The sequence below is a fragment of the Abramis brama genome (assembly GCF_963993115.1).
Source record: "Abramis brama genome assembly, chromosome: 23".
NCBI lineage: Eukaryota > Metazoa > Chordata > Actinopteri > Cypriniformes > Leuciscidae > Abramis > Abramis brama.
In genome coordinates this window covers 18,263,693-18,283,389 of record NC_139985.1, presented here as the reverse complement: position 1 = coordinate 18,283,389, position 19,697 = coordinate 18,263,693, and the positions used below count along the sequence as shown (strand labels likewise).

Here is a 19,697-nt window from a genome sequence, read left to right as displayed (position 1 = left end):
GTTCGGCTTATTATTTTGACGTCTTCACAACTCCCGCCTTTTTCCTGAAAACTCGACAACCTATTGGTCATATATATATCCTTCAACTGTCATAGAAATACTACCATATCCCATTGGCCGGAACAAACGTCAATCAGACAAATGCTGTACTCTGAGTGGTCAGAACCGCTAGCTCTCGCTGATTGACAAGTAACCAGATTGGCCAGAGGGCTCTGGTGGGGCGGTATCTCGTGTGGGCTCTTCAAGGCTTCACGGAGAGTGAATGTCGTCATGAGCGGTGGGTAGGAATTATAACGTTGGTGTTTATATTACTATGTTACTTTCATAAACATTCTATTGAGCGAATGAACCGATATATATTTTATGTCGTAGCTTGCACACACGAGTTTTAAAAATCACGCGTAGCACAGCGATTCTGCCAAATGCACACTTCCGGAAACACGGTTCTTTTCCGCAGCGAAGAGTTTATCTGGCTAGTTAGCACATTAGCATGCTAAGCAAGCAGTTACCTCCTCCATCAGCGCACTCCTGAGTCTGTCCGCCCGCAGACAGAATAACTCTTTCATAGCGCGCTGCATGGTCGTAGAAAGACGTAAACGTGTGGACGGCTGATTAAAACATGATATAAAGAAATACTTTAAAGCACTCAATCATAATAGCTCAAGCACTTGCAGACATCTGACGTTTTTAGCATGTTAGCGTTAGCCGCTGGCTTGAGCCTGAAGCTTTAATCAAACTGTATTTTGCATTTATATAGGCGTACAAACTTAATTTTCTTACCTCCAACCACGAATTTGACTGTTAATACACTCGCTTTGGTTATCAGCGCGTGTGTCATGATTTTCAGCCTGATTAGCTTGTTGTGAGAGCAAGTTTTTCATGTAGTAGAGTTGCAAAACCGTTGAATTTGATGACAGAAAGATCACTGTGGTGTAATTCCTTTCGACTTACTATGACATGTAACGACTTCAAATAAAGTGTATAACTAGTTCATTTAGCTAGCTCTGACAGCCAGTTAGCAAGCATCATAACATCAAGTGTTTATTTGGGTTGCGATCTGAGTTCTTTGTACATGCATCGTCAAAGACGAGACAGTACTAAAGATGTATATATAGCAGAGCATTGGATCTCAGTTCTGGTTCTGGAGGAGCCCAGCACTTCAGGACCAGGATTGAGAACATCTTATAGTGTAAAGTGCCACTGAGTGTTATTAGTGGATTGGGTTTTAAACCCTAACCCGCTGAATCACTCCTCTCCAGGGTTTAGATTACAGCAGGTAACGCCTCCTTTTGAAACAGTCATAACTCATAACTGAAAGTGCCATTCATGTTTTGTTTATTTTGAACAATCCGTTTATTCGATTTCAGTATTTCCAGTTCTCTATGCAAACACTGATCACAAACTGTGGTGCTTTAGAAAATAAGGACATGCAAAGTCTAAGCACAGAATTATATTAAATGAGTTCAAATAAGTCCTGCTGCCTTATTTCATTCTCAAATGGAAGTCACATTTGGAGAGTTGTTTTTTTCCCCTTGTATAAATAGATTCACCTCCTTCTTACAGATCAAAAGGACAGTATGGCCACCACTGTCGCAGTCAGCCCCAGTGAATATCTTCAGCCCTCCACCACCGCTTCTCAAGTAAGGTCCCTTGAGGCGATATTTTTACACACATTTTTTTTTTTTTTTTTACAAATAAGACAATAATTATCTTCATGTTATCAATGAAATCTAAATCAGTCATTTGAAATTCTTAAATTAAATTACCAATACTGGTAATTCTCAGATTGTTTGTTTTTATATATTTCACATTATGACATATTCAAATAAAATGTCTCATAAATATTGAGAAAAATGTTTTTTTCTGGCATCATATTGGTTTTTGCTGCAGTTAATGCATAATTTGAAATAATTCAAATTTTTTAATGAATAAAAAGGGGGTAAGTGTAGCGATAACATGGTCATTTTCAATGGTTTCATCAAAACCTGAATATTGATTCACACTCCAAAAAACTAAAACAAAAGAATTTACAATTTTTATTGATCTCATGGGGAGGCACAAATGTTTCGGCTCTCAAGCCATCTTTCAGTATTGACAGTCAAAACTTTTAAATGTTTGTGTATTCACTCATGAATTAGAGGTTACTCATTAGATAGAATGCAGTTTTAGTTTATGAAGTTATGATTGTTAAATATTCTTGCTCTCCCTGGCCCTAAGAAAGGTGCAAATGGTGTTGGCAATTTTTTTGACTGCTTTAGGAAAGTTATAAGTGCATGTTAGCATCATAACATTTGTAATGTACCAAATGAAAAATAGATATGTGTTTAAATTTAAAGTTATTACAAATATTTAAGTATTTTCAGAGTGTAGGGAGACTTGTGTAATTTGCGGTGCTTCATGAGAGTGGGTGGAGCTAAAGAGATTGTTTGGCAGGTTTTCATTGTGGTGACTCTCTGATAGGTGTAATTTTCTGTACAGCATCATGGGTAATGTAGTTTTTCGCCACGAATTCTGCTGATTATTTTAAGAATAAGTTGAAATAAACCAGGCTGACGGCTTCAACAGAAGCAAATAGCGTTGATTAACAACCTGGTAGCTCACAGTAGGGCTGTCTTTAAAGGTTTATAAGTTATCTTTAAAAATCTATTTTTAAACCCGGCTCTATTATTATTATTACTCTGGAATACTTCATTCTGATTGGTCGGTGCTGCATTCCACAGTCAAGTTTTTTGGTATAATTACTGCTAAACTGTTTTCATTTTGTATTTGTATTGACAGCTGTCCAAAACAACAGTTTTCTTACATAGCTGTGGCAGTTTAATGTCTTTTTGTCTCTTTCTCCACACATAATGAAATATTGTTCTTTTTTTTCCCTTTTTTTTTCATGTTTGTATACTAATAATTTGCTTCTGGTAATTGTGTATTGACACGCTCACTTGTAGGATTCACAGCCTTCCCCACTGGCACTTCTGGCTGCTACCTGCAGTAAGATCGGGCCTCCTGCCGCCCAGGCCCCAGTCAGCACACCACAATCTCAGCCAACCACACGCCGTCTGCACCCCATCAAGCCCGCCCCTATTGCTCCGGCTCCACCCAAAAACCTTGGCTTCCTCTCGGCGAAAGGGAATGTCATCCAGCTGCCTGCGGGACTTGGTTCGTCAGGGGCCAGTCCCATTGTCTTCACTATTCAGAGCCCTTCACGTCCAGCAGGCACATCCAATGCCAACATCCAGTACCAAGTGATCCCTCAGTTCCAGGGGTCTCAGACCATTCAAATGATGCCTCAGGGAGGACAGATCCAGATCATCCCCGGAACCAACCAGGCCATTTTTACCTCACCTGTCACAGTTCAGGCTGCCACACCGGCCCCGCCGCCTCTGGCCCCAGCACCGATATCCCAGCATAAGACGGTGGCGATCAAGCCGTCCTCCCAAAAGCGGCGGCAGAATAATGCCAATTTAAATTCTAACGTTGTACGACTCCCTAGTGGACTCACGCTCCCTCTTAATGTTACCACTAGTGATGTGGGAGGAGCGCATATTGTAACAGAGACTGCTGCTGCTCCAGTGAAGGGCAAGAGGGGAAGGAAGAGACAGGTGGCTATAGCCCCGCCCCCCCCTGCCCCTCAACCGGCCTCACCGCCACCTGTAGCCGAGCAGGTTGAAGCGCTGCTAATAGAGACCACAGCCGACAACATTATTCAGGTATGCACGTTTCTGTTATTCTGCTTCAGCTTTAGGATGTCATCTGACAGATTCATACATTAAAATGACCTTGTTTGTTTACGCTGTTCTCTGTTGGCATGTGTGTTAAGGGAAAATGATGAACTTATCTGTCCGTTTCAGTCATTCTTATCAAAAACCAGTTGTTTTGTGTTTGTTGTTGTTGCACAACCTGTCCTATTTCACAATTAAAACCTATTGAGAAATTATACTAAAATAAATATGCTATTTTTAAGATTTTGACATTGTACTTGACATAATGAAAAAAAAAAAAATTCTCTACATTACAGTAAATGCAGAAAAAAATATTTAAGTTATAAAGTTTATTTACACCATATTTGTTTTAATGTTTTTATACTGATTTAAAATAAAATAGTTGTTAATTTATATTAATCTCGAATAATTATTAATCATTAATATTTAACAATAATTGAATTTAAAAAGCTGATATTTAGTGTTATTTATCTACTACTACATTTTTATCTTTTTTGGGGGGTTTTCTTTTTTGTTAGTAATTTTGATGCTTTGACATATTTAAAAAATATCACTATGTAGAGATCATTTTTATTTCAGTTTTAGTTTGTATTTCTTTTAAGCTAATAATTTTAGTGCTTCAACTTAAAATTGTTTCAGGTAGATGCCAAGGCAAATCTAATAATTTAGATTTCCATTTTCATCCAATATTTATATTGTATATCAGCTTTATGACAAATATTGTGCTACACTGTGTAATTTTTTAAGTTGATTCTTTGCAAAAAACACTTTATTCTTTCAAAATTATATGTGCTCATTAATGTGTAATTACTTCTACCAACTAATCAAGTATTCTCGTAAGCGTAGAATCTGCCATTTAGAATACATACAAGCGAGTCGCTCGAATGGTGGAACCAATGTTGCGCCTTCATCTTGAAAATACATTAGCCAAAGAGGGACATACCTGGAAAAACAAGCTTCGCCTTTCGCGCTATTACACTCAGTGGCACCGTGACGAATGCGAAGGGGAGATTACTTGCGACTGCCGGCAGATTTGAAATAATACGGCCACCGTAGGAGTTAAAACGCCCTCGGAATGGGAGGGGCTAGAAAGTAATATTCAGTTGGTAGTCATAAACAATTTCACTGCTAGATGGGAGAAAATCCTACACAGTGTAGCTTTAATATTTGAATAACCCTTGTACAATCATGAAAATGTAATGAGAATAATGGTATTAAAATGGTAATTAAAAAAGTCCAGAATTTGGCAGAAAATATTTGTCAATAATGTCACAATGCAAGAAAAGTTGAGTGAAATATGACCTAGACAAGTTTTTATAAAATTCACCCTTTAAGAAGGTAGGCAACTGTTTTTGTTGATTGCGTCTGTTTCTGTAACAGGCAGGAAATAATCTCCTGATCGTGCAGAGTCCAGGGGGGAGTCAGCCAGCCATGGTGCAGCAGGTGCAGTTGGTTCAGCAGAAATCCGATCAGCAGGTCGTCCAGATCCCCTCGCAGGCTCTAAAAGTGGTACAGGCTGCCTCTGCCACACTTCCTCCTGTACCACAGAGACAGACAGTCACGCCCAGTGTGCAGGTGTCCCAACCAGAATCCACACAGGTACGTCAAAACACCTTATTTCATTATCTCTTTTAGAGGTCGACCGATAGTGGATTTTACCCATAACGATTGCTAGGTGTGCCCACGCTGGCCGATAACCGATCAACCGATAGTTTTTTCTAATTGGGTACTGAATGAAAACAAACATAACACATAAAATAGTGTTGAACCTTATTACAAACATTTCAAAACAGTACTGAACCATGAAATCATGATATTAAACATTTGGGTCGGGCTTGCTTGTGTTTTTGTTGCATTTTTTTAACCGCTAGGGGTACTAGTAATGTTAGCGTCCTCTCAAACATAGTGCAAACATACTGCTGTTCTCCACTAATGCAGCATCTATTCAACAAATTGATTACTTTATAATGATATGAAAACACATAGTGTATTGTACTTTATGCATACCGTTTCATTGCCTGTTTTAAATCCGCATCTGAAGTGTCCCGCTCTGTGCAGCGCCGTTTCACGTGTCAAAACAAACACCACTTGGCGTCAGTGATGTTTTTTATTTCGCCTCTAGAGGCCGCTCTCGTACTGTTTAATGAAAACGCACCCTTCTCAGCCGCTTCAGCAATGGACGCAACCCGGAAAAACTATTTGTATGCATATTTGCCAAAACTAATCAATCGGTCGACCTCAAATCTCTTTAGAGTTAGTAATCAAATTGAAACAAGGGCAGTGAATCTAATATGTTCATTACATGTCCATTTGCAAAAAATCTAAATAAATCATGAATTATCTAATGCATGTGCTCTGCTGTGCCAGGTGCTGATTAAAACAGCCTCAGGTGAATGGCAGGCTGTACAGCTACAGGAGACCACTGTGTCCACGCCAACAACACCCACCAGCACCCTCACATCTGCGATGGTCACTAAAAAGGCTCAAACAGGGACAAGGAAAGAAAGGACTCTGCCTAAAATTGCCCCGGCTGGGGGGGGTCTGATAACCCTGAATGCAGCCCAGTTAGCTTCTGCTGCTCAGGCTGTTCAGACCATCAATATTAATGGCGTCCAGGTGCAGGGTGTTCCTGTAACGATCACCAACGCTGGGGGTGAGTGAGTGCTGCATTTTGACAAACAAACGCAAAAGGCTGCGTTTTATTGTTATTGATTTGTGTTACTTAACTCTCACAAAGACATTGTGAATGATGTTAACATGAGCTGCATTTTGATTGATGCGTTTGTGTCTTTCAGGCCAGCAGCATCTCACAGTGCAGACGGTTCCAGGCGCAGGTCTGCAGTTGGGCGGTGTGCAGACACAAACACAGACCATGCAGATGGAGCAGACGCAGACACTCGCACTGGAACTGCAGAGTCAGCCAGGAGAGAAAAAGCGGCGTATGGCCTGCACCTGTCCAAACTGCAAAGACGCAGAAAAGAGGTAGTTTATCTTTTATTTATAAACACATTTAAAATTCTGTGTGAAATTCCTCAATCCAATCAATCGCAATAAGCTTTGTTACTTTTGATTTGAAACAAAGTCTCGGATTTCAATTTTTGGTGCTCTAGACAGATCGCTGTTGTCGCCTCAGAACTGATCATCTCTTCCACTTTACTACTAGTTACAGCACAAAATAAACATGAAGTATTGAGGTATTGTTACTCACAGTAACTGCCATGCAGGCTAGAATTGCGAAACATTATTGGATAATTCTTATAATTGATATATATCTCTGGGCCAATCGGAATCTTAGCACTTTTTTTCTTGGCCAATCGGAATCTTAGCACTCGCGTCAGAATCTTGAAGCACACAGCGTCAACTGAGCTCGCCATTGGATGAGACGCCTGGCTACCGTGTGAGTCTAATGGAAACTCACGCATGAATTTTCCTGCATTGAACTTGTTTTAGCGCCCGCCAAAGTGAATTTTTGTCCCGCCAAAGTCTTATTTGATCGGTGAGTATGTAGATGAACTGCTGCACTTGTGACAGGGCGCATGTTTAACTGAAAGAACGAGCAGAGAGAGAGAGAGAGAGCCGGTCGCGCGCGCGCACTCTGTGTAAACAATACTTCACCGTCTCCAAACTAGGCGCTGTCTTGCTCTCTACCTCGCACATATTAATCAAAATAAATCGACATGGTGGTAAAAGGTCGGAAGACCAAAGTTCTCTGAAAAGTGTTCCGGACATTCAGCTGACATAAAACAACACTTTAATTAAACGAAAAAAACTATCCAGTGATTAAATGTTTTCTGTGTTGACACAAATCTTGGATGTCCATGTCCTAACTGCTGGGATAATCACACAACGCGCATGACACGTCCAATTCGCGAACTAATGACTCCTTTGAACCGATTCATTTTAATGAATGGTTAAAACAACTGATCTTTCCAACAGTGAACTCAGGAGACATCTGAATCGGTGTATAACTAATCAGTAACACTTATAAGGTTCTATTTATTACATAAATTATATAAAAAGTACAATTTGCTAACTCAAGCTTAAACTTTAAAATAAATAAAACCACTTGTTTTTTTTGAAAAGCATATGACTACATTTTTCCACACAGTGCTATCAAGAATCGATAAGAGAATCGTTAAAGAATCGGATCGATAATCAGAATCGTCAGTGGCATTATTATTGATAAAATCTTATCAATTCCCATCCCTATGTGAAGACAGTAAAATTATAATCAAACATTAAAGAACATACATGTTTTTTAATAGTTTTTTTTATTTTTTAGAGTTAAAACATTTTGCTAACATGAGGTCTTATTGTGTCACTGTCAGTCTTTTTACATCAGTGCAAAACTAGGGTATGCAGATTAAGACCTACATTTACCTCAGAAAAGCCATTCAGTGACCATAAACACAATAGTCAGCTAGAAAAATTAACTCTAGAAAGAATCATTTTGCTAAATATATGCACTATATTACATATTCATTAAAAAAAAATGTTTTAATAAATTTGTCAAGTTTTTATGACAGCCACCGTTTAAATGTTTATATTTCAAGAAATGAATTGGAGAAGAAACATAATTATGTAATTATTATAACTTTATTATTATAAAACTTGTGAATCAAAGTGTTTGTTTACAAATCAATCAATATTATCGTAATGTTGTACCAACTGACTCCCTGTATAGTTTACAGCATTAGTTTTTAGATTTTTTTTCCTTGAGAAAATTTGCCATGTACTGTACCTTATATATATCCAAAGTTAATCAACATCAAATTGAATCTTGTTAATCGAAATCGAATAGTGAAATTTGTATCAATATACAGCCCTAGTAAACTTAGCTTAATAAACTCCACAGAGTAAGCTTCCTTTTAATTTATTTGAAATCAATTTTATTTTTTATTTCATTTTTTCAAATTCTGTTGTTTTCTGGATTCAGTATTTTACGACTTATCATCAAACATGGAATGAATTCATAATCTATCTTAAAATGTAATCAAATAAAAAAATACAATACATTTTCAACCATTTTTTATTCAAATAAGGTGCTACACAATAGAATTCTTGCTTAAAATTGTAAAAAATTATTATTGTTGCTTGAGTGTTTGTAGTAGACAGAACTGCACCATTCATTCACACAAACAAGCAGAATATGCAGACTTACATGAAGACTTTGTAGGGATGCACACCTGATAATCTAGATGTAAGCTAAATATCGAAAATTTATGTTTATTATTAATATCATGGATTTATTTTTTCAGATAAATATCCATATTGATTTATTGCCCAAACCTAGATTGCTTTCCTAATGAAATCTGAACCCAGACAGTAAATCTGCTTAAATTCAAACAATAAAGCTGCTTCAACTGGAAACACTATTCAATGGTTTTGGTGCTGTTCCATGTAGGCTTATTACCCTTTGGATATAACTGTGATGCAGATTTCACGATGATCGAATTTCTCAATAACACACTTGATTACCATTTTATAATGAATGGCTTTTATGAAAGGACATACTCATTGTGGCAGCTTATATTTGGTTTTTATTTGCAACAGGCCAGGAGAGGTGGGGAAAAGAAAACACATCTGCCACATAGCAGGCTGTGAAAAGACCTTTCGAAAGACGTCCCTGCTGCGGGCGCATGTCCGACTGCACACGGGAGAGAGACCCTTTGTGTGCAGCTGGGTCTTCTGTGGAAAACGATTCACACGCAGTGACGAGCTCCAGCGACACGCCAGGACACACACGGGTATGCAACCTCCAAATATACACATGCACAAAATACAAATGTGTTGCTTCGCTGTGTAAATTTTTTGTGTGTCTGTTTTCAATACACTCAAAAGCCTATAAATCCTAAACGAAAACTCAAAACTTCACAAAAATTGGTGAGCTTATGTGACATAACATTCTAAAGAAGTGTGCAAAATGTTATGGAGATCGGGCCATAGGTGGCGCTATAACTGTTAAAAAGCTTTGTAAACCATATATTTCCTATGCCTGTATTGGCTGTAAATGGTATTTTCCATCTATGTTGTCAGTGGTTAAATGCTTGCTAAATAAAACTTGATGTCTTTTGATGCTTTTGTCCTTAAAGGCCTTAAATGCTTGAACCCCGCTCAAATGCTGCTCGCAGCTTTAATCTTTTTTTGTGTCTGTTTTCAGGAGACAAACGTTTTGAGTGCAATAAGTGTCAGAAACGTTTCATGCGGAGCGACCACCTCACAAAGCATTACAAAACACACATCAACACAAAGAGCCTGTGAACATCATCTTTCACAGGGTTTCAGGAACTTTGGGGAGGATAAATAAGAGAAACACTCTTTCCGGGGTTTGAAGGATGGGAGGAAACGGATAGGTCAACCCCCCCCTTCACGTGTACGACATGACCCTGGAAAGTTACCTGTTTATACCAGCTGTTTCAGGGTAGACTACACTCCCGCTGTCCACTTTTTTACTCGCTCTTATTGTCAGAGGAAGGCTGGCAGGCCGTCAAGTGCGGCCCTCACCTGAGATTCACAAAGAACATGGGTGCCAATTGTGTCTTGGTGCGGAAAGGACGTCTGTCTCAGCACCAACAGACACTCCAGCCAAGAAAAGAAGTTACTTTAGCCCCCCACCCCCCCCATTTAAATTTTTTCACATGTATGTTTTGGTTGTTTTAGCTATATCATGCCCCTCACAATGAAGTGTAGCAGCTAATGGACAGTGTTTTCTGGCTTTTATTGTGTAAATGTTTGTTTTCATACACACAAACATACATTTGCACATACTATGGAAAATTTGAATACAAAAGCGGTTTGGACAAACTCTTTGACCCAGTTAAATTATTTTCAGTTATTAAATGATTTTTTTAATGTCTGCTTTAGAATTTTAAACGGAAGCTTGAAACTTTGTATAACTTTAGTTGATTGGTTTTAACATTAGTGAAGGTTTGGGAAAAAAGTATTTTGGCTTTTACATACTTGTCCAATGTTAGACAATCATGTCATGTGCATAAAGGAGATAAATAGGAGGGTAAATATCTTGGGATTTGCTACACGTTTAAAGGTTGATCCTCATATGAAATAAGAAATAATTTATTTAAAAGAAAACGTAAATGGAATTGAATGTATGCAGATTGTGTCTGTTAAAAGATTGCTAATGTGTCCATTCAAAGAAATGTAGATAAGAAGTCATGTTTATGTTCTGTTGTAAAGCAAGAAGAAATTTCTCACAAATGTGATTGTGGTTATACCAATTTAAATGTTTTTATTTCATTCAAGGTACGTGTAAAGCGGCAACTGGATTTAATGGTTCGTTAAATTCAGTCATTCCATTTAAGTTAATCTAAGTTTTTGTCCAAGCTCTCTAAAGGAGGCCTTAAGAGGGGAAACAAAATCTGTGCTCATGTATGTTTGTATAGTGTCTGAGTTCATACTGCTCTGTTTGGGTGTAAAATGTAGGATAATTGTTACATAAATGTGTATTGGCTGTTGTTGCCAAACATGAAAGATGTGGACTGTGTACAGTGTAAATGAGAAGGAAAAAAACAACATTGTATAGTTTCATTCCTATAATATGTATGACTAATAGATTACCCTTTTTATTGACTAAAAGTTGCCTTAGTCTGCAGCACCCCATATTTAAAGAGATTTGTCTTTTTCCAGGGAACTGCATTTGTAGACCTGCTTTATTTTTTTTGTCTAACTTATAAAGTGTTACGAAATGCCAATTTATGTGCACTGACCAAATTCAGGGTTTTCACTGAGTGGATAATTTAATTATTTGGTTTATGTACCTACGTTTGATTTGAAAAAAATAAAAAGTTATTTATCTATCCTTGATAAACCCCACATTTAAGAGCCCTGGCTTTAAATATCGGTAGGTAAACTTGTGTTTGTATAACTTGTATTGAGGAGCTTAGACCAGAGAACTTGCTATCTTTTTCTACAGTCAGACCACCTCTCCCACTCACCTAATAAAGCATAACACAAAACATCCAGTGTTTCTCTGTTTTTGAATGCAATAGTTCAGCCAAAAATAACATTCTTCATCATTGACATCATTCTCATGTTTAACCCATATATAGGCCTTTGTGACTTGATCAAGTTACCCCAATTGATCTATGGGTGTACATGTTTTAAACCCTGTTAAATTTGTCAACAAATGGCTGGTACATTTTACAAGTGCAGAGTAACTCTAAATTCATAAAATGGTTCTCAATTAGTAACCATTTTGCACAACACAAGTACAAAATGTTGTGTTTTGTTTTGTTTTTGTTTTTGCTGCTTCTGATGCTGCTGCCAACCTATTGGGAGCAAACAAAAGAAAGCACATGGAATGTACTGATTTCATTCACTAGAGGGCTTTGAGTCATGTATACAAACAAAATTGATAAATAGGGAATATTAAAATATTTATAAGGAAAAAATAATCTAATGTTATGGACATGATTAAATGCCTCTTCATGATTGAGCGCCGCAAGCTGAATAGGTTGGTTCACAAACCGATCAGACAATACCTCAGGTTGAAAAGCTGGATTTGGCCAAAGTATAACCTGATTATTCTGAGGTCCCCATCTGGGACATTGTAAGCTCAACAAGAGGACATACAGCTCCCCTACCCTTTTGGTTTATTGTATAGCCAAGAGAAAAGCAGTCCTTATACAAAGACTCTTAATATCCACTTGTTAAAGTGGCTTATAAGGTGCTGAGCGTAGACTATTAAGCACCACCTGCAGGTCCCACTGAATATGCACTACACGTGCTGGTGGATTAAGACTTACTGCTCCCTTAAGAAAAGCCACCATTAATCTATTCATACCAATCAATACCCCCCATTAATTTGCGAAAACCCGATGTTGCCACAGTCCTTCCCATCCGGTAATGGAAGTATCCTTTGTCATTACTTACCTGCGTGCCAGAGGTGGTCCCATTGGTACACCCCTTCACAGAAATCGTTCTTGTCTCCAAGGCCTCAGATGAACAGAACAACTGGTTGTGATCTGAAAAAGGGTATTCCAATTGTGGACTGCCAACAACTGTCTGAGTCTGGATATCAGCCAGCGTTGAAATGAGCGAAGGTGTAAAAGCCTTAATTGAATGGCTGAAGAAGCTGCCTTGAGAAGGCCAGCTATAGTAGGAAGCTGAGATAAGGTAGCTTGCATCAAACCTGGAACTTCGCTATGGCTCCCCGTATAACCTGCCTCCTGGACGCTGTGATGGTGGCCCTCATAGCTCTGGATTCGGCACTGGAGTCTGTAGATGCAAGCGTATTGACTAGCACAGAGTGAGGCAGCTTTTCTGTAGATTTACCTTCAGTCCTAACGCAGTGATATGCTCCAGTGACGCTGTGTTGCTGGCAGCCTGTTAATAATAATAATAATAATAATAATACATTTTATTTATGCGTGCCTTACGTAACACTAAAGAACACCTTACATGCAGATAAAACACATAAAACATTTTTTTTGGTGACACTCAAAATGCAGATAAAATTTGTTTTCAGTACTCGTTTTCAGACGAGATTTAAAGGGAGAGAGTCACTACTGCGAATGTCCTGTGGAAGCAAGTTCCACAGATAAGGAGCAGCGTAGCTAAAAGCTCGAGATCCCATGGAAGGTGTCGAGATCCCCTGTTGAGGTGACCTGGCACAGAGCAACCAGTCTTCCAGGTACGGGATAATCAACATGCCCTCCCGCTGTAGAGGTCCTAGTGCCACTTGCACATATCATGTGAAAACAGAGAGAGAGGAAGAGGCCATATGGCAGGACTTGATATTGGTAAGTCCTGCCCTGGAACGTTAACCGAAGAAACTTTCTGTGATGAGGTGCAATGGGGATGTGGAAGTATGCATCCTTCAGATACAGAAGTAAACCTGCATGCATGGTGGCGTGCAGGACATCTATGACATGCAGCATGCGGAAAGGAAGCTGTTTGAGACTCCTGTTTAGGCATCTGAGGTCCAGGATAGGCCTGAAACTTCCATCCTTCTTGCAAACAAGTATTTTGAATGAAATCCCCAAGGAAGGAAGTGAGCACCGGACAGCAACTCTGATGCAGTATTGTCCGGTGGGGTAACGTTGCAAGAGGTTTGAATGACCCAACAGAGGAAGAGGTGGGTCCAAATTCAGTTTAGCAAGTGCCATCTTGAGGGTATCCTGCAGTGAGAATACCACTGAAGAAGCAGTATCCTGAAGGCTTGAACCTTCATCACTATGGAAACGTTGAGACTTGGAATGCGAAGACGTTTCATCCAGGGGTGTGGAGGTCTTCCCGATCATATTTCTTGTGGCACGAGTGTAAATTTCAAAGATGGTAGCAGTCGGTAACTCTGGTGTAGTTTGACTGGAGCGGGCGGTCTGACAATAGCCCGGCTGCTCCCAACATCCTTTGACGAAAAAAACAAACAGTTCTGGCAGACCTCTACAAGGGTGTATAATTGTCCTTATCTAATCCTTATCTAATCAGTCAGAAGTCGCAAGAGACTTCCTTTCTGGAAAACTGGAAGCCAGCTCACACCTGGGCAAAGGAGAGGCCAACACACATGCCCTTGTCCCCTAAATCACATTATGGGTAACCAGTAATCAGTAGCCTAGGGGACATTGATAATAAGACAAGTGGGACATTGAATATGGGTATCAATAAGATAAGATAACTATTATTGTCCACACCAGCGGATGATCTTTCTGTTTATTCTAATCGTGTGCTTGTATACTCAAGCTCGTTACAGCAGGATGGATTCTGATTGGCTGTCAATGTTTTTATTGGTCAGGATAAAATCATTCTGAAAGTGATTCCAACAATATCGTTTCTCTGGGCCGTTGTCGTTATAGCTGTGGTGTGAATTCTGCTATTCTTTAATATTGAGAATGACTTTTAGAACTAGATCGTTATCTTTATCGTCCTTGGTGTGAACGGGCCTTAAACAATTATTTCTTGGGATTTAAGAATCAATATCAGTTCATAAAACTTGTATATAAAACTGCAAATGTTCATAAAACATTTTTTAACCCAGCCTTAGTAATTACTGTACTGATTCTGAACTGTAAAAAGCCTTCATGTGCTTGTAAAACTTGTAATTACATCGTGTAAACTTTCTGAGAGCTATGACTTGTACCATAGACTGTAAAAAAAGCACCATGTGGCCGCTGTACCACCTGACCACTGCAGATTTATAATAGCCTAACTAATAAAAAAAGTTAAGACATTTTTAACAACAATTAAACAGTCAGTAATCAAATAAGAACAAATAAACAATTACATGCAATAGCAATACAATATAGAACAAAGATACAAATAAAATAAACAGTTTCCACAGTTCCACAGTTGAGTTAATTTCTTAGTCATTTGATTTGTGCAACTCAACATTTACACAACCTTTACTTTTCTTCTTCTTTTTTTGTACTCAAGTCTTTTACATTCTATTTTGCATTCTACATCTTGTAGCCCCAGTTTTCATTTACTTTTATTGTATTGAAAAGAGCAGATTTCTGCCTAACATTTACTTTCTTTTACAATTACTAAAGAAAGTCGGATTTGGAATTACATGAATAAGTAAATTATTATTATTATTATTATTATTATTATTATTATTATTATTATTATTATTATTATTATTATTATTTTGGGGGGTGTTATTCTTATGTTGCTTCGAGACCTTTATTTTGAAGGCGAATCACTCAATCGCAGCCTTTTGAAACGCCTTCGCAGTGTTTCGCTTCACGCTTCTAGCTGACGTTACGAGATGCCTGCAGGATAAAAACATTGCCAGTTGCTCACAGGTAGGAAGCAGAATTCATAATACTTTACTTCAGAAAGAGCAGAAACTAAAAGCGCGTATATATGTATAAGGTCACATAGTTGGTTATCAACAAAGAAACTTAAATGCACTGCCCGTTGCTGAAACATATTTTTCTCCTGATGTGTGTGTGTCTGACAGAGTAATTATGAAATTGTTTAGACGTGACATTGGCTGTGACTTAAAACCTAGGGAGCTGCCTACCTGAGCAGCACCTATGTTGCCCAAAAGTGCTGTCTAGGTAGGCTGCTCACTATGTACACATTGTTTGTTTGATTAGGTGAAGTACTGTGAATGCACTTTGCCTGTCCTTCACATCCAAACTCTTTTTCGCCCTAGGTCCGGACCTTATTTCAGCCCTCAGGGGTCTTCAGAGGCCATGGGGGGGAATACAGGTGTGTTTGGAGCAGCTGAGTTCATATCAGAGCTCTGTCACACAAATGTAGACAGACCATTTCCTGTGTGGCAGAATGGCACCATCAGTCCCTGTGTTAACCAGCTTATTTTGGGATCACTGGCACATGCTATTATTGCCATCATCAGTGCCTGTTACATTAGTGTGCCCAGGTGAGTTAAAGCTATTATATAAGGCTTATGCTGAAATACATTACCATTCAAAAAGTTTCCAGTTTCAACATTAATAATATTATGAATTGTTTCATGAGCATCAAATCAGCATGTTAGAATGATTTCTGAAAGATCATGTGACACTGAAGACTGGTGTAATGATGCTGAAAATTCAACGTTGCCATCACAGGAATAAATTACATTTTAAAATGTAAAAAACAGTTCTTTTTAATTGTAATAACTTTACAATATTACTATTTTACTGTATTTTTGATCAAATAAATGCGGCCCTTATCAGCCTAAGTGACTTATTTTACTTCAAAACATTAAAAAAAAACATACCAACCCCAAACCTTTGAATGGAAGTGTATATGTGAAGATCTCAAAGTGAAAGTCATCATGTCATGAAACCAAAATGGACCATTTACTTGCATAAAATGCAGTCTTATTCTAAAGGGCCAACAGGTTTCGCTACAGGATCAAGATAGTCATGCAGAATCGCTGTGCTGACCAACAGAAAAATTATTGTTTTGAAAGTGAGCTGCCTATTTGCAATAGACAATAGGCCCTTTTAGCCAAAAATGTTGCCAACATTTTGTAAATGTGACTGCAACTTTAGTCATGACCCAATCAATTCTGGTTGTTAAAATCAAGTCCCGACCAAATTTTGTTTCAGAAATAATCAGATTATGGATTTAAAGTGGGTTGCATTTGATATTGACTTAAATTATGTTAATTATGTTGTTGGATGTCAAAATACTTTTTATACATACTGTTTATAATTATTGTTTTATTACCTACAGACTTACCCATATTGTATCCTCCCTTCCCATTGGCTGGGGCTTCAGGACCGCATCGACCGTGCTGTTGGCTCTCTTTTTTTTTGGAGACTTGGTCCTGGTTTTTGAGCTCCAGGCCCCAGACATTTATCTGGATGTCTTAGCCGATGGATGTGGCATACTGGCCTGGATGGTTCATTTTGGGGCCGTTTTGGCCTTACAAAAGACAATGTACAGAAGGACTCGAGGTCCTGCTGTGCTTCCTTTGCTGCTTATTCTCTCCATCCCTAATCTAGCTTTTATCCTCACTGCCTACATCCAAGAAATCATTCGCCATGGAGTCTCAGAGCCTCTGCTGGTTGTCCGTCTTGCTCTAACAGTAACCAGGGCTGCTCTGGTGTTGGTCTACCTCTTTAGTTATATCTTTCCCTGTTACAGAACTCAAACGGACCTTCTGTCTTGTAATGCAGAAGATGATGTTCCATTGATCGTCTCCTTTGAACCCAATGAAGGGGTGACTGTAGCCGAGGATGGCTGCAACTGGCTGTCCAGGCTGCTCTACCTGTGGCTGAACCCTTTGCTGAAGCAAGGTAAACGTGGAGAGCTGGAGAGGCCATGTGACGTCTTCCAGCTGCCACATCGCTTGCGCACCAAAGCAGTCAATCTCCGGTTCTACAAGTGTTGGCAGAAATGTCTCTATCCAAGAGGTCAGGAAAAGCCTGTGAGACTGGATAGACTTTCAAGAGGAAACCTGCAGGACAACTCTTGGAGTGAGGCAGAGCCAGAGAGGATATGTGAAGGAACGCAACATGATGTCAAACTTCTGCAAGTGTTGCACAAGGCCTTTGGTCTACGCTACTACCTGCTGGGTGTGTTGAAGTTAGTAGCTAGTATGCTAGCTTTTGCAGGACCCCTGCTTCTCGGTCAATTAGTGGGTTTCATGGAGACAGAGGGGGCACCACTGAGCAAGGGTGTGTGGTGTACCGTGGGACTGTTTGCTAGTACCTTTCTTGCTGCCCTGCTGAGGAACGTCTTTGTTTATGAAGTATCAAAGGTTGCGTTAGAGGCTCGGGCTGCTGTGATTTCCACCATATACAGCAAAGCTCTAAAAGTCAGTGCGCCTGCTCTGGCTCGCTTCAACATGGGCGAGGTTGTCAACTTCATGAGCACAGACACAGACCGTGTGGTGAATTTCTTCAACAGCTTCCATGAAGTTTGGAGTCTTCCCTTCCAGTTTTTCCTTGCACTTTACCTGCTTTACCTACAGGTGGGCGTGTCCTTCTTGGGAGGAGTGGGCGTGGCCGTGCTGCTCGTGCCTTTGAATAAAGTCTTGGCTTCCCGAATTCTGGAAAACAATAAACGTATGCTGCTACACAAGGATGGGAGAGTGAAGGTGGGACTGTTTTGTATATGTAAATCTAATGATCTGGAATATTTTTTATTTAATCCCCTGATTTCACAGACCAGGCTTAAAGGCATAGTTTACCCAAAAATGAAAATTAGCCCATGATTTACTCACCCTCAAGCCATCCTAGGTGTATATGACATTCGATCGATATGACATCGATTTACGCCAAAAGAGTAACACTTGAACTTGACGCACAATGTAATGACAAACGCAGTTGCCCAGCCCTGTTTATTTGAACCGCGAGAGGCGTCAATTGCCGTCATTACGTTGTGGATATTTTTCTTACACGAACGCATCGCTTTACTTCAGAAGGCCTTTATTAACCCCCGAAGACGCATGGAGCACTTTTATGATGGATAGATGTGCTTTGATGGACTTCCAAAGACATACAGCCATTTACTGCCATTATCTGCCATTATCAAGCTTGGAAGAGCCAGGGCATTTTTTATTATTTTTTATATATAACTCTGATTGTATTTGTCTGAAAGAATAATGTCATATACACCTAGGATGGCTTCAGGGTGAGTAAATCATGGGCTAATTTTAATTTTTGGGTGAACTATCCCTTTTAGCCTAGTCCCAGACTAAAATGCATGTTTGAGCTGTTTTAGCTGAAAGCAACTTGCACTGACATATCTTAAAATTTGCCTTTTAATTGTTTCGTCTCAAGATGCACACCGTAATGTTTATATATGGCACGTTTATAAAAGCCACCTAAATGCCCTAATTGAACTAAGGCCTAATCCTGGCTTAATCTAAGCTCTGTCTGTGAAACCGGGCCAATATGTCTTTGAATTTGGCTTTAAGCAAATGCACTACCATTCAAAAGTTTGGGGTCAGTAAGATTTTTTTGTTTTTGTTTTTCTGAGAGAGAGAGATATTAATACTTTTATTCAGCAAGGATGCATTAAATTAATCAAAAGTGACAGTAAAGACTTTTATAATGTTACAAACTATTTTTATTTCAAATAAATGCTGTTCTTTTGAACTTTCTATTCATCACAAAATCCTGAAAAAAATGTATTAGGGTTTACACAATTAAGCAACATTGATGATGATGATTATAAGAAATGTTTTTTGAGCATCAAATCAGCATATTAGAATGAACTGAAGGATAATGTGACACTGAAGAGACTATTCAGCTTTGCCATCACAGGAATACAGTAGATTAAAAAATATATGAAAATAGAAAGCAATTATTTTAAATTGCATTTAAATTCTACTTTTAATTAAAAGCCTCGGCAGCCTTGGTGAGCATAAGAAATTTCTTTCAAAAACATTTGAAATACATAGTGTAATACAGTGGTTCTCAACCAGGGGGCCTGGGCCCACTAGGGGCCCTCAGCAAACTTCCAAGGGGCCTCAATATGACTTAGATGATTTACACAAATGCAAGACAAAAGAAGCATTAAAATGAGCTAAAACGACTAAAAATCAGACCTAGTAAAATG

General features: G+C 38.9%; 2 protein-coding genes across 4 annotated transcripts in view; both read left to right on the top strand.

Annotated features, from left to right (window-relative positions):
• Nucleotides 1–221: 221 nt before the first annotated feature.
• Nucleotides 222–11,689, top strand: sp2 (sp2 transcription factor). Of its 2 annotated transcripts, none has more exons than XM_084100449.1 (8): nucleotides 222–277; nucleotides 1,564–1,640; nucleotides 2,943–3,704; nucleotides 5,097–5,315; nucleotides 6,084–6,369; nucleotides 6,512–6,698; nucleotides 9,270–9,463; nucleotides 9,877–11,689. In XM_084100449.1, the coding sequence occupies exons 1-8, from the start codon at nucleotides 271–273 to the stop codon at nucleotides 9,975–9,977; spliced, it is 1,833 nt and encodes a 610-aa protein (XP_083956575.1). In that variant the 5' UTR covers nucleotides 222–270; the 3' UTR covers nucleotides 9,978–11,689. The 2 variants fall into 2 exon arrangements, with proteins under 2 accessions (XP_083956575.1, XP_083956576.1); XM_084100450.1 differs by having other exon boundaries at nucleotides 273–295.
• Nucleotides 11,690–15,382: 3,693 nt separating this feature from the next.
• abcc10 (ATP-binding cassette, sub-family C (CFTR/MRP), member 10) overlaps nucleotides 15,383–19,697 on the top strand; it is a 17,830-nt gene continuing 13,515 nt past the window's right edge. The window contains exons 1-3 of one of the 2 annotated variants that reach the window (XM_084100433.1): nucleotides 15,383–15,475; nucleotides 15,832–16,059; nucleotides 16,863–18,231. In XM_084100433.1, the coding sequence (XP_083956559.1) occupies nucleotides 15,872–16,059; nucleotides 16,863–18,231 (1,557 nt within the window). In that variant the 5' untranslated portion in view covers nucleotides 15,383–15,475; nucleotides 15,832–15,871. Of the gene's footprint in view, nucleotides 15,476–15,714; nucleotides 15,734–15,831; nucleotides 16,060–16,862; nucleotides 18,232–19,697 lie in introns of those variants that run through there. The other variant, XM_084100434.1, reaches the window with a different exon arrangement.